Below are 14881 nucleotides of genomic sequence, written 5' to 3' on the forward strand. Positions count from 1 at the left end.
CTGGGCTGATATGCATCAGATTCTTGAAGATTGTGTAGAAAAGATGAAACGAGTCATTCAAGATGTTAAGGAATGAATAGATCGATAATCTGATACCAATTAAAGATATCTCCAAGCGTGTTAAGTTATACTATGGCTAGTAGATCTAAAGCTAGAGAGGCAGCCTCTTTTCTATTGTTGGAATAGCCGGGCTTGTTTACGACGGCGACGGTGGTCGCATCGGTGATGGTGGAGAGCCCGCGTTTCCATGGACTGCACTGTACTTACTGTACTGAGATGCTCCCCTGGACGGGCATGTGGAGCCTCGACGTAGAAAGCGGGTCCGGGGGACCTTTTTTAGCTGAGGGTGAGGTGAGGTCTAGTGGAGGACGACAGCCCTGAAAGTTCTCTAGTACGGGTTCTGTGACAGCTGGGCTGCTTGAGTGGACTGCGCATTATCACAAAGTGAGCTTCTACAGCATGAGTTGCTTCTTGTTGAATGCTACGACAAGTCTGTGGTTGTTGATCGACATGGATTAAGGTACATGATATGTGTCGGAGAATGGATCGTTACAGCGGCATCTTCTGACATTTTGACTACGAAGCTTCAGCAGCATCTGATTAGCATAGCCTATCCCATCATGAGTTGATGGACTTGCAGCAAACAGCAAGCCCCCCTGTGGCGGAGCATCCACAACTGTATATCCAAAACAAGTAATCGAATTGAAGCCAGCTCGGTTAATTGTGACATTCTCCGCTGTGTACCAGCTCAGTGGAAAGAATATGAATAACCATTTCTGGGTCGGTTGGAAACAAAATTGCAGTGCCGTTCCGCTTCGGTGTCCGTCATAAATCGTCACTGGAGATTCAATTAGGTAAACAGAAGTCAGTGGAGAGTTTCGTCGTCATGGAGCCTCTCAGCTCAACTCAAATCCGCCAAGCCGAGCCAAACTCACGGACCGTTCTGTCATCTTCAATGCTCATGTCTCCTTCAACGAATTAGCTGTCTGTGTTCTGTTTCTACATCGATAGCTTCCATAAACGACAGGGCTAAGGTGTCCCTCAATACGACAGTAACGACAGAATTCAGATCTAGACAAGCATATCAACAGATCCACATCAAAAGTGCCCTTGTCTTTACTCGGAGGATTAAATATTGGACTCTGAGATGCTCGTCATGCCAGCCAATCCCATCGCTGGGATGCAACAATGCATGGCCGCCGCCATTTGAGGCTGTGCAGCCTAACCCACATCCGCCAGCCGGTAAGCTAAAAACAGGAACCAAATCAGCCCTGGAGCCCTAGAAACCAAGGGGCAGGACGAACTACTGCTTCAGCACTGACGCTTATTGTCTGTTGTGCAGCGATGATGGAAAAGTCCCCTAGAAATAGAAATAGAAACTGAACCCTGGCTCGTGTCTCAAGACTTCATGCTATGCTACTGAGGGCATTGGATGAGATCAACTCGACCATTTTGCGGATGATCCCGTTAATGCGCTCCATCTTCTTGGCTCCCTCACGCTAACATGAGAATATGGATTCCGTGAGAAGGATTTCGGTGTTTGTGAGTTGCGCCGGCGGTCCGCATTGCTGACGTTCGTATGTCTGCAAACGCCCCTCCAAGGTTGTTTTCCTCTCTGACGTTAGTGTAGAAAAATTTCAATTCTCACCTGCGTGGATCCGTCATGACAGCATACTGTACGGGCATACCCGATGAGCTAGTTGGCCCGTCTCACTGTCTTTGTCTGCTTACGTCGAATGCAACAACGATGCCTCGTGGCCGATGTCACAGTAGGCGATAAACTCACTGCCCTACAAGGCTGCGGTGGTGTTTGTAGGTGATGCCACGATCCTTCGTCTCAATAATGCATGCATAGCTGTCAGCGTCTTGATGGCTGCTTGAGTCTTACCTGCATATTCCCTTCGTCTGGTGGGCAGAGATCGCATCCGTTTACCCTTCCGATCACCTCTGATTCAATGTGAGTGGTACTCCAGGCGGCGTTTGTACGGGCAGATTTCAGCATTTGAGAATCTTTCGTCCATGTATGGACAAATAGCCGAAACATGTTGCGTCGTCCTCTCCCGTCGATGCTGTCCTCCGTCGTTTGCAACATGCATAGACAAGGGGCAACACGGCATCGTCTCAATTTGGTATCCTGTCACACACATGGGTTTGCGCGCCGAGATGTATGTTGTAGTTTCGTTCCACACGGTCTCATCCAGCTGTTAAAATGAGAGATAGAGTCGAGTCTATGAGGTTTTCATGTGGTTCTTGCGCGATTGTGTTGAGCCATGTTCCATGTTACACGGCGTCGGCAGCCATCGTGGTGCCTGTGGATGACGAGTTTGGTGGTCAAATTTGCTCTGCACATCGGCATGGGATATGAAGATCCTAATTCGGGCCTGTTTCTTCTGATAGTGATCTGCCTTGGTGACTCCCCGGTAAGGTCATGTCTATGGAGTATTGATCGTCTCGCAAAGACGGAACGGGTGTTTTCCCACCGTTAATAACCAAGCCGTAGTCCGTTTGGCAAACAAGCATTGGTCCCTGTTACAGTGTTGTCATAAGATTGAAATACTGATTTGCTTAACCAATGTTAGGACTTTGCAAAGAAGTTAGGACCAGGAGTTTGGCTAAGTCCTGGAGTATTTTGAGTCACGAGACTAAAGTGATGCTTATCAGATGCACTTCACGATTGTTTTGTTACGCATACCCTGGAAACCTTTGATGCACAATTGAGTAACAGATAAGAGATAATGATGCTGCCTTTGGTTGAGAAATAAACAATAGGCGAATTGAGTCTTCAATGATTGCCAAACAAAGAATTGATTGTCTCTGTTGCTTCAACCCCAGGTTCAGGGTAGCCCCCAGACGAGTGACGTTGACATCAAGGTTGCTGTTTGTAACCCCACCCTCACCAAGGCACAAACAAACCAAATCGCCAGATCTCAACATCACGTGCAAGATCACACCAGGCTACACCAGGCTAGGGGAATAGCGGGGCACATCCCGTCAATCAGATGCGTGCCTGACCACATCACAGTGTCGCTGGGCAGGTTCGGCTGCATGAGAAAGTACAGGTGCTATGCAACTCCACCAAAGAGTGACTTCTACCGTCCCATCTTGTTTGAGCCTTGAGCCTTGAAGCATCAAGCAACACCAGACAAAGAACGTTACGACATTTCCGCACTCTTTTATCTTCAATCCGAAGTATCTATAAAACCCTCCGACTGCACTCTCGATTTTATAACAGCAGCAATAACAATCTACCCATTGGGCCCCTTCCCCGCAGGCGTCATCGCTGACCTAACCCTGAACTTGGCCGCTCGCTCTCCGACTGTGAGTGCCTCATTTTGAGCCGCCCCCAGAGACCCTCCACTTGCAACGTGCCCGCAACCGCCTAACGACCACGACTTCACCGTTTTGACACGCGCGATACCCTCCGCTTCTAAGCTGACACGCTCTCGCGTATTACAGAACCATATTCCTCATACACCGTCCTCCCATCGACAGACACGTGTCGCGCACAGCATCTTCATGCCCTCGACTGCTTTGCTCCCGTAACCTACGATGCCGGCCAATAACCAAAGACCGGCCGCCCAAACTCCGGTATCGCCACGAAATACGGCAAAATACACCAACAAGGATGGCTCGAAGTTTATCACCGTACCTAAGGGCGCTACCTCTGAGTCTTCACTGCCTTCGACCCCCACAACTGCTAAAGCCAGTGGCCCCCCACTAGAGGTTTCCAACCCCGACAATGACCCTGCTCCAACAGTCAACCGCAAGAAGCAGAAGCGTAGACAGAAGGCTGCTTTGAAAGCCGCTCAGCAAGCTGCGAATGGACATACCAACAATGTTGCGAGTAGTGGTGCAGGCACAGGTTCTACGTCAGGCCGTGGTCCCGCTGACCACGAAGAGGTCGAAAGCGACGATGAACACGAGTATATCCTGGCGAGCGAATTAACAGGCCCAAATACAAACGGGCACCCCCCTTCGGATTCCAAATCGAAGAAGAATCGAAAGAAGAAGAAGAAGGGAGGAAATGCCGATCCTGCATCACCAGTCCCCGAAACTCTTGAATCTGAGCCCCAATCGAACTTGTCGCAAGGCCCTGGAATGTCACGCGATAAGATATGGAGTACTAGCAATCAAGAAGAGCGCGAACGCATAAAAGCGTTCTGGCTTGGATTGGGCGAAGACGAGCGGAAATCCTTGGTCAAAGTCGAGAAGGATGCTGTTCTGAAGAAGATGAAGGAGCAACAGAAGCATACATGCAGCTGCACTGTGTGCGGACGAAAGCGGAATGCGATTGAGGAAGAACTGGAAGGCCTCTACGATGCCTACTACCTGGAGCTTGAACAATTCGCAAACCAAGGCGAGGGGCCGCCCATGCTGCCATCAGCTCGAGATTTCGCTCTAAGACCGCCCCGGGGTCTGCCATCAAGTTATGCCAACCGCCCGCCATCGCGCGGTCGAATAGTCGAACATGTGGGAGACGATGAAGACGAGGACGAGCTGGAGGAGGTTTACAGCGAAGACGAAGTGGAGGACGATGATTACAGCGACGACGAACCTCCCGAAGAATATCAAAACTCACATGAACGGGACGTCGCCGATTTCTTGACGTTTGGCAACAGCCTCCAAGTCAAGGGTACGCAGCTTCTTGATTCACTTCTCCGCAGATATGGTAACATGGACTTAGGTGGTATTCTCACCGTGGCGGATGACCTCCTGAAAAACGACGGCAAGCGGTTCATCGAAATGATGGAACAGCTTGCCGAACGTAGGATGGCAAGGGAAGAAGACGCCCGCGAACACTTCTCACGGGGCTACGGTCACCCTAATGGCTCATACTCCAATCCTCATAATCATCCTCCTCCTGAAGAAGACGAATACGACGAAGACGAGGACGAGGAAGATGACTTTGATGATAGTCAGGATGAGGAGTATGAGGAGGAAGAGGTATACTCAAACCCCTCTGTGATACCATCCCAGTCCCATACTGAGTGTTGCTGCCAGGACCAAATGACGGAGGAGCAACGAATGGAGGAAGGTCGACGCATGTTCCAGATATTCGCCGCCCGCATGTTCGAACAAAGGGTTCTCTCAGCGTACAAGGAGAAAGTCGCCAAGGAGCGCCAACAGAGGCTGTTAGAAGAGCTTGAGGCCGAAGATCGAGAATCCGAGTTGAAGAAAGCTAAGAAAGCCAAAGACGCACAGAAGAAGAAGGACAGGGCTGCACAGAAGAAGCAAGCACTGGCTGAGGAGAAAGCGCGTAAAGAGGCGGAGAAGGCTGCTGCAGACGCTGCTCGGCTAGAAGCTGAGAGGCAACGGGTTGCTGAACAGAAAGCCAGGGCCGAAGAGAAACGAAAGCTAAAGGAGGCGCAGAAGAAGGCCGATGAAGAAGCTCGCTTGCGCAAGGAAGCAGAGAGACAACGTCGAGCTCAGGAGCGATCCGAACAAGACCGAAAGGCCCGCGAAGCCAAGGAAAAGGAAAAGAAGCTCAGGGAAGAACAGCGACAGAGAGAAAAGGAGGAGAAAGAGCGCGAGGCGCAGGAACGGAAGGACAAGCAAGAGCGTGACAAGCGGGACAAAGAAGCTCGTGCTGCCAAAGCCCAAAAGGATGCTCAAGCAGCTCGAGAAGCTAAGGAGAAGTTGAAGGAGGAGAAGGCGGCTGCTCAGAAGGCGGCAAGTCACCCATCACAACCAATCCAAATCCCGAAGCGTGGTTCACAGCACCCGGTACCCATTCCGGCAGCTCTTCCACAACAACCGTCGAATCCTGCAAGCTACGCCTCCCCGAAGATTCCAGTCGCCACTCCTGTGATGTCCAAGGCACCGACTCCAATAAGACCTCGGACCCTCTCACAGCAAGACAGTGCAGCGCAATCCGCTACAGCTTCATCTACAAGCCAAAACCCTTCGCCTCATTCTATGACACCCATCATAAGCCCTGGTCTAATTGGCCAGCGCCACGGAAGTGCAAGTACACAGCATTCTCACTCAGTATCTCCAACAAACGGACAACCGAGACTGCCAGGTCAATCTCCTTTCCAGATACCTCCTATGGGAATGCATCCGCCTCCAGGATTACACCACCACCCGGCCCCACCAGGATTCCCTAATCGCATGTCACAGGATGGCTTTTCAGCGTTTAGGCATGGTCCTGGTGCAATGATGCCCCCTCCTGGTATGAACGGGCCGGCTGGACGTGGATTCCCCTTACCGATACCGCCAGGGTTCTCGCAGCCAGGAGTCGATCAATTTGACATAAATGGATTCCCGATACCGACGGATATACCTCCATCAACGCATCATCGCCAAAGTTCATTCCAGTTTGACACGCCGCCAACTCCAGCGCAACCTATTGGGCGCCCTGCTCCTATTGGGCGCCCTGGAAGCATAAATCTTGGCCGCTCATCTGACGACAAGGAAGATGAAACTGCACATCTGGGTAGTCGAGCTCTCTTGGAAGATGACGAGCCGCTCGAAGTTGAAGGGATTATGGGGGTGCGAAACCAACCACCTGGACCGAGGCCTGATTATACCACAAGTCCCTTCTTGCCTTCAGCGTTTCCGCTGGCTCCCAACCCGTGGGGCCCTCCTGGTGTTGGTGGACATCCTTTGCCTCCTCCAGGGCTCAACAATCCTGTCTGGGGCGCACCGAGTGCGCCTCCTGGCTTTGGCATGTCTCCTGTTCCTGCAATCAACTCTCTTCGCACCTCATCACACCCTAGCTTCCCCCAACTTCGCGCAATGCTCTGCCAGGCTTGCCAGGAACTCGCTGGCTCGGGTGACCAAGAAGGTTATATCGACCTCTCAATTCTGAAGTCAAGAATTGAGGCACTGTCAGGCGACAATATCTCAGAAGCTGTTCTCGTTAATCTGTGCGACACCGAAGGAAACCCCAATAATGGAGGCGGTACGTTAGTTATCCGACAGAATAGTGGAGGTTTCAGCCATACCGTCCGATGGGAACCCGATCTAAACGATGGGTTTTATCGGGCAGTCGGCGCCCCAGGTGAGATTGGTAGCCCAGTGGCTGGTCAAGCAACTCTGCGAGGGGGAATATAGGAAGAGTCTCAGCAGCGTAAGACGAGCCGACAAACTAGCCGTAATTCCTTGTCTGTCAGAGATTTGGTGCGAGATAGCACCCCTCTGGGTCCCGAACCTTCTGCAAATTGTGATCAGCTTATCACCTTACTCGGAGGTCACAAAAGAGGGAGGTCGTCTTTCCACCTAAGGGGTTCGTCAAACGTATCTGATGATCGTTTCGACCCTTCAGTCACTGGATCACAAACCAAATGATTCAGGGTGAGTCCCAATATGGCAGACTGGCCCACTGGAACAGCATGAGCGGAGGGCATGAAATTCTGGCATTGTTCATCAAATGGAAGACGTCCAAACCCAAAGCGTTAGCTCACCTCCTCCGGGTGAAGGTATATTCGGATCCAATTCTAGGAACTTTGGCCCAGCGTGTTACCAATAGTCGAGAGGAAGATCTTACATGGATACCCAGGTGCGATTTGCTGCCAAATGTTGCAGTTGGAGGGAAGCGACGAGGAAATCTGAACAGCGTAAAAAAGCGCTGATCTCAATGAAAGAGTCTTGTTCAAGCAGCGGATCATAAGCATCATCAGCCTTGACTGGTTCCTTACAATGCATGTAGTTGGCCTGTGAAAATAAATGACGATCGTGACGATGATTTGTGATAAAGTGCCACACAACCGACCCCAGGACGGCTCGTAATAATTAGCCTTGAATTACCAACTAAATCTGGCCGTTTCTCTTGCCAATGTCAGTGGCTTGTGTTCGCCATAAACTTTTAATCGTTACAACTCTCATCTCAACAGGTGCGAGTATGTGCCGCGTGGGACCATTTTTGTGGAAAGCTACATGAACGACATGCGAGAGGCCGGATGGAAGCACACGTAATACTTTAATTCAACGTCTAGCTGTGACCGTCCCCATTTCATAAGGTAGATGAATAGAAACATTCGCGCACCAAAGTTGCAGACTTTATCCTTTCCCATTGCTCCAAAATACTCAAACATGTCATGTAAGGTTTGTTTCCCTCCGGGCCTGATATCAAGGTATCAAAAAACACGTCATCCTCGGCCTTGAAGATTTTCAATCCTTGGATATTTTCCCCGCGCTGGCAATCACACAGGCATTATAAAGAGATGGCGAGTGCTTGGGAACAGGCAGCTCCATGGAGAGCCGAAGAGCTCAGTTTTGAAACAAATACTCTTCGGACACTGGCTGAAGCTGCCTCGTTCCCATAGCCCTCCCTCGACGAGACCGATCCGCCTAGATTCGGTCCTGGAAGGGGTTGCCGGCGCCGGGGGCGGATTGGCCAGAGGCGTTGCGGATGAGGGGCTGGCGCTGAGCAGCGCGCTGCTTCTTTGTGGCGGCACGGGCCAGGGCGACAGCCTCAGACTTTGCGACGAGACGCTTCTGCTCCTTGCGGTCGCGGCAGCACATGAAGGTGAGGTAGCCGAGCATAAGAGCGGCTGAAGCAGCGAATACGATGGCGATGATGATACCAGCGGTGTCCATCTCTCGCTTGGTCATGCAAATATCATCGGAGGAGGAATCGGTTGTGCAGAGGACCTCGTCGCGGCACGAGCTGGTGTTGATCTCGGTGCTGTAACAAGTGGCGGTCTTGGTCTTATCCGAGACGGTCTCGAGATCGCACTGCTCGGTCTTCTTCTTGAAGGTGGTGTAGCAGTCGGTTCCTCTCGAGGTATCGGCACGCTTCTTGAGCTCACCAGTGGCCTTGGGGCCGTCGGTAATGGCAGCGGCGGCTTCGACGCGGGGGATAATAGCTGGCATGGGAGCGGCGTTGAAGCGCTTCTTGAGCTCACCGGCCTTGGCGAGTTCGGAGCATCGCTCGAAGGTGTAGTGAGCCTCCTTGGCGGCGGCCTCGGAGGAACAACCGGCAGAGGTGTAGCAGGTCTTGAGGGCGGCCTCGTCGGTCTCCTTGAGGTTGGAAAGGCAGTAGGAGAGAGCGCCCTTGTTGGCACAGTCAGCAAAGGCAGCGAGGTCCTCGTGGTGGTTGGCGAGACACTCTTGCTGGACAGCGGCAAGGGCATTGCCAGCGAAGAGAATGGCGGTTGAGAAGCGCATGATGAACGGGTTCAACGGTTTTTCGTTATTGTTTTCGAGATTAGGTTTCGATCGAGAGGATGCCCAGCAAGCTCTGTAATTTCTGTTGTCGAATACGAATTGAGCGCTTGAAACCAAGACACGCTCAATCCAAAAAGGGGAGAGGATGAATTTGGGGGAGGGTGGATTTGTTTGGTGGTTACGATGGGGAATGATAGGGAAAAAAAGAGGAAGAAACAAGGAGAGGGAGCAAGCGAAACGAAGCGAATGGGATGGGAAATGGAAGGGATTATCCGTCCGTTTCTTTTTGGGCTGAACCTTGGTTTCTCTGGGTGAGGGTCCTTGGAAATGGAGCAAAAAAAGAGGCAGAGGCAGTGAGAGAGAGGCAGGGGATATGAGGCGGCCTTTGGGCTGGCTGGGCTTACTGGCCACTGGCAAGCTGGCAGCAAAGTGTTACGGGCTGTTATTATTATTATGGGGATCTTTAGAGGGTTGCTTGTGCTAAAAAAAGGGGAGATGAGGAGACGGATCCTTTCTAGACGGGGGTGAGAGGACTTGAGCCACAATCGACTAAACCTGAAAGGGGATAGGACATGAGAAGAGATTGAGGGTCCTTGCCTTGGTCTTTGTTTTGCAGATGTTAGGGCTGTGATTGTTCTGTGAAGTTTTGGGTGCAGAACTGTGGTATTGTTGACTATTCAGAGTGGTAATGTCTGTATGTGCATAGTTGTCAGGCCCATCGAGGACTGGTCTCATCAATATCCATGCCAATGCATGCCCGCCGTGACGGCTGATGCTGATGCTGATGCTGGTGCTGATACTTTGCTGATGATGCAGGATCACAGGTGGGAACTTAGCTAAACCCGCTAGCCAGCAATGGAGCTGGGCTGAGTTGGATTCAAGACAAAGTCAAACATCAACAAAGAGAATCAAGACATGTTTACGCACATTACTATAAGAACAACCTAATCTATAGTAAAGACTCACCAAGTATCACAAGAAATTGTTACTGTAGATAAAAATTGAACGATATTACTGCTGACATGCTGAAACTTCAATCTACTCTCGGACTCTCCTTGCCCATACTACGTAAGCCCAAGCCTTGCCATGTCTTCCCGCAAGCGCTGATTGAAGTGGCTGAAAGAGCGGATAACAGCCAAGTTGGCAAGGATGGCGGTGCAGCGACCAATCGACGCCAAGTTTTGGACATTTGGTGCGACGACGGTTGTGGGGTGAAGGAGAGTGACCTTCATTTTGCCCATATTTGAATTGCCATGTGTTTGACAAACAATTGACATAACCATGAGTAAGAACGTCTCGATATACAGTGAGGAAATCAATCTATAGAAGGAATGAGAAGGGATGTCTTATAAGCGGTCAACAGCCTTGAGCTTACTCTGCCTTTGGCTCTGCTTACATGTATCCATAGGCGTTATGCAGCTGAAATGGACCCTGTCGCTCATCCCGACGCCATCAAACACCTGCACCTCAATACTAGATGGCGAAGCAGACGTGAGAGAAAAAGGAAGAAGGAATATCACATGACTGTACATTGCCCTACAAGTATTATGAGGCTCAAGTCTTAAATAATCTCCATATCGGTATCATCATGAGCTTAGGGTCTAGCGATCAATGCTGTAAAGCTTAGGCATGAGCATAGCTAACAAGGATTCAATCTCATCATACTTTAAGAGATTCTTTATTCTGTATTCTGTCAAACCTTATACCCGTAAACAGACCATCCTGATATTCTCCGTCTTCATGGTGTTATCTCATGGGGATGTACCGAATCAGCCATAACTCGCTAAAGATACAGGTGATGTTCAGGGGCTGAAAATGCCGAGCAGCATTTGTAGTGGTCAGTGCCCTCTGTACCTGAGATTGACAGAAAAGCATAATTCTAATGCCAAGACACATCACTTGTAAATCATTTCACCAGCAAATAACATTAGCATTGATATGCCCGAGATCTTGATCGATATAAACGTCCCCCCTCTTTCACACGCACGTCATGTTTTGTCCCTTGAGTAACCGACGCGTAGCCAATCGAACTGAATCTGGAGGTTAGCCATGTGAGTCTACGTCATCAACTTTGGCGTGAGCTTCCTGCTTTTGCCTCGTATGTAATGCAATGATTGCACGCAAGCTTTGAGTATAAAAGGAACACAAGCAACCAACACCTTATTCTTCTTTTCTTTACAACGTATAGTCACTACATCTATTGAACCATCTTCTACTCTCACATAAAACAAATACAACGCCCATCATGCCTCTTGTCGTTCCTGGTATCAACTCAACATCCGGCGATAAGGCCGAGGAATGGCAGAACAAGCTCGTCGGCAAGAAGCTTTCCGACGAAGAGGCATCGACCGAGACTGTATGTTCTCCACGGAACTTCTTTATGCTGTATAAACACGTTGCTAACGGTGACCTACAGGTCTTTGCTAAGCGAGACCTCCCCCAGGAGACACGCATCATCGAGCCAGGAATGATGGTCACAAAGGACTTCAAGGAGGACAGACTCAATGTTCACCTCAAGGATGACGGAACTGTTTCACATGTCGTCAAGGGCTGATCTGGTGGTGCTTGGTTGACCCCTCCTTTTGGTGGAGGGGCATTGTTAATGTACGATAAGGATGGAAACAGGATTCGCTTACAATGGCGAAGGCGTAAGAGAATAACAGGATCATGGATTTCCCTTATAATATGTCCATTGTGGTCATTAATTGTGATGGCGTGGTATTGTGATGTTTTCTGGAGACTTTCTGCTGTGCCTCTGTTTATTGCATCTCGAGATTTACCCCGCCACCGACGCCGCGGGGCACTCGTCAACTTGACTTTTCCATACCAAGAGCACCCCACCAAGACACGATACGACCCGACAAGCCCAGCTACTCTACACTTAATACTCTCTTTTTATTAACATTCAGTCCTCCTTGTTCAACTTCAGCATCGCATCTATCTCGGCACTGCCGTTAAATCGCCACAATGTTCAAGAAAGAGTACATTACCCTCACCATGAAACCTCTCAAAGCTCTCATCTAACCCTGACCAGAATCCAGGGCTCACCGAAGCAAAAGCTCAAATCATCCGTCCAGCGCTCCCTTCGCCAGGGCCTCCTCGACACATACCCTCTCCTCAACTCCTATATCGACGAGATCCTGCCTAAAAAGGCCTCCCTCTCAAGCATGAAGCTGACCGACCGCAACACCCTCTACGTTCTTGACTCGACACCTCTCTTCTACCAACAGGATCTCACTGGCATCCTCGTTCCTCACCTTCGTCTCGTACACCGCTTCCCTCAAGCGTTCCCTTGCATTCGCATAGACCGTGGTGCCATTCGCTTCGTCCTCTCGGGCGCTACCCTCATGGCCCCTGGCTTGACTTCCCCAGGAGGCAGACTCCCCGCCGATGGTGCTCCCGAGGGTCTACAAGAGGGCAAGGAGATGGATCAGAAGATGGACGAGGAGGGCCGATGGAGCAGAGAGCTTGTCAAGGGTGAGCCTGTGGTCGTCATAGCTGAGGGCAAGGAGGAGGCATGCGCAGTGGGAACACTCGTCGTGGGAACCAAGGAGGTCAAGGCCAAGGGCAAGGGACCCGTGATTGAGGACGCGCATTACTTGGGCGATGGATTGTGGAACTTGAGCACTGAGTAAAATGTGGTTTGGTGTTGGGGATCGGAGTAGGGTTATGTGATACCAATGAACAAGGGAGAGCACAATTCAAAGCAGAGAGACATGACCGAGATGATCATGACTGGTTTAAATGTATTCTGGAAAACGAAAAAAAGTCGTAAATAGACTGGTATACATCCGGGTTTTGGCAATGATTGAGTGCGTCATTCGTATGGAACGTGGGAACTTTGCACTGTCGACCGGCCATTACCTGTCGCGCGACCACAAGGTGAGACTCTACGACTGATAGAATCTACAGAGAATTGCTCTTCTAGTAGGAAATGTCTAGAGGGTAAGCTAGTCTGCTTCTGTTAGTCCAGACCTACTGTTAATATCGCATCTCAATGCGACCGGTGAAGAACGAAGCAAGGCCGTTCCCTTCCCTGGTTGTGGAGAACTCACTTACACGCCAATGTCCTCCAGTGCTTCGCTATAAACAGTATTTTACGTATGCAGCAAGAAACACAAATCGATCTGCCGTCGCGTGGCTGTCGGCTCTCATCACTCCATGGGACATCCCTCGCATGCGACCTACAGCTATATCGACCTCATTTACAACGACCATGTCTCGAATAATACGAAAGAAAAGACCTTCCGTATGCAATCTCGATCAATTCTTTGAATTAAACGAGGGAACGAGCCTGGAGGAAAAGCTGCTGATTACCTGGGCTAGGGGAGGCAAGAAAACTCAAGACGTCTATTCTAATTGACAAAAAGACTTGGGGAAGTTTAGTGTAGTTTTAGTGAATCTTAGACTAGTGTTTTTTGTCATCTCACCTCAAGGTCAGAAGTTTTCTTGCTCCTTGAGGCTGGGAAAGTGACAGACTGGCTGCATTTAAGTTGAGCCACTGGCAGCTGAAGGCCGATTATCAGCCTCCAAATGTTTACAGATGGCCCTCTCGATCGAAATAAAACAGAATAAAATCTCAGTTATATGTGTAGAAGTGTTACAGACTGTATCTCAAAATCATTTTACAGCTTTGGTCCCAGTATTATGCAACTCATGCCCAGGTCTTCCGTTTTTGAGCGTTTGACGTCGCCCCATATCGCATCTACAAACCGAATGAACCTCGGTCTGGACTTGATATAGCTACAAGTTTGTTCTGGTTGAGGTCTTGACGCTTGATTCCTGAAATGGGTGCGCAGATGTGCTTGAGCTCGAGTTAGTGGCGTTCCTGTGAATCCTGTCGTGTAAGGTTTGGGATTGTTTCTCAGTCCACAGCTACGCTGAAAGGCAAAAACTAAATACATTTTTCATACGAAGATTAAGGAGCTTTAGTGATTCTATGAATGTATTTTCGATGGTTGTAGCACATCATCCGCCAGAAATGTTGGGGAGTGTTCACAGCTTGAGAAAGAATGTATATGAGACACAGTACATCCTAATTTATGTTCCGAGGAGTGGGGAGCTTGACCGTGTCTATGAACCTTCTCATGTTTCTAACCTTCTGGACCAATATATGTCCACTCCTTCCGGCCTATGATTTCATATCCATCTCTGGCGCTCTAGTAGCTCCATCTCCAAATCACCCATCCGACAAACCCTAGTCCTGTAACCCAATGGCCAGCAGCTTTATATCTCAGCTCACCACCCCCATTCATCCAAACAACCAAACCGTCACCAAGTCTCACAATCGACAAAATTGCTGAAAACGTCGTCACGGCGCTCTCGTTGTTCTGATATTGCAACGCCATCAACGTAAGACCGTATGATATCTCACGAAGACCCTTGAAGTACATAAGAGGTGAAACAGAACCGCCTTCAGTGTTGGTTTTGCTGGGTTCGAGAAGAAGACCAACGTGACTGTACTCTTTTCGTGGTGAGAGGAGAGCCATTATCCCGCGGCTGACGCAGGCGCCGCCAAGGATGTAGGAGGGAATGGATGAGAATGTTGTCATATTTGCTTCTGGCACAATGCAGCTATTGTTTTAAAAGCTTAGTAGATTTAGGTATCCAATCAGGAGCCCTGAGAGTATGTGAATATTCGAGGTTGAGAAGTTTAATTGTAGTTGAGCGAGATAAGGATCTATGGAGTATGCTTACGCATATACCTCATTCAGTTAGTCTGCAACTAGGACATAGTCTATGTCCACCTCATGTCAACTCGAAGGTAAAT

The 14881-nt window shown here is 49.8% G+C and overlaps 4 protein-coding genes across 4 annotated transcripts; 2 read left to right on the forward strand and 2 right to left on the reverse strand.

Annotated features, from left to right (window-relative positions):
• Positions 1-3549: 3549 nt before the first annotated feature.
• BKA55DRAFT_517881 (salt tolerance down-regulator-domain-containing protein) lies at positions 3550-7056 on the forward strand (the record flags this gene model as incomplete). The annotated part of the gene is made up of 1 exon (XM_046188222.1): positions 3550-7056. One exon carries the CDS (start codon positions 3550-3552, stop codon positions 7054-7056), a length of 3507 nt encoding a protein of 1168 aa, XP_046046474.1.
• Positions 7057-8292: 1236 nt separating this feature from the next.
• Positions 8293-9111, reverse strand: BKA55DRAFT_517937 (uncharacterized protein; the record flags this gene model as incomplete). The annotated part of the gene is made up of 1 exon (XM_046188228.1): positions 8293-9111. One exon carries the CDS (start codon positions 9109-9111, stop codon positions 8293-8295), a length of 819 nt encoding a protein of 272 aa, XP_046046475.1.
• A 2245-nt stretch (positions 9112-11356) lies between these two features.
• BKA55DRAFT_518613 (translation machinery-associated protein 20) lies at positions 11357-12746 on the forward strand (the record flags this gene model as incomplete). The annotated part of the gene is made up of 3 exons (XM_046188283.1): positions 11357-11467; positions 11528-11653; positions 12153-12746. 3 exons carry the CDS (start codon positions 11357-11359, stop codon positions 12744-12746), a joined length of 831 nt encoding a protein of 276 aa, XP_046046476.1.
• A 1290-nt stretch (positions 12747-14036) lies between these two features.
• BKA55DRAFT_576137 (uncharacterized protein) lies at positions 14037-14774 on the reverse strand. The gene has a single exon (XM_046193458.1). It carries the CDS (start codon positions 14661-14663, stop codon positions 14271-14273), a length of 393 nt encoding a protein of 130 aa, XP_046046477.1. The 5' UTR covers positions 14664-14774; the 3' UTR covers positions 14037-14270.
• Positions 14775-14881: the final 107 nt, after the last annotated feature.

The sequence above is a fragment of the Fusarium redolens genome (assembly GCF_020744475.1).
Source record: "Fusarium redolens strain MPI-CAGE-AT-0023 chromosome Unknown BKA55scaffold_13, whole genome shotgun sequence".
Lineage (NCBI taxonomy): Eukaryota > Fungi > Ascomycota > Sordariomycetes > Hypocreales > Nectriaceae > Fusarium > Fusarium redolens.

Excerpts from the sequence above, each read along its gene's own strand:
- BKA55DRAFT_576137 (XM_046193458.1), bottom strand. The coding sequence starts at position 14,663 with ATGACAACATTCTCATCCATTCCCTCCTACATCCTTGGCGGCGCCTGC.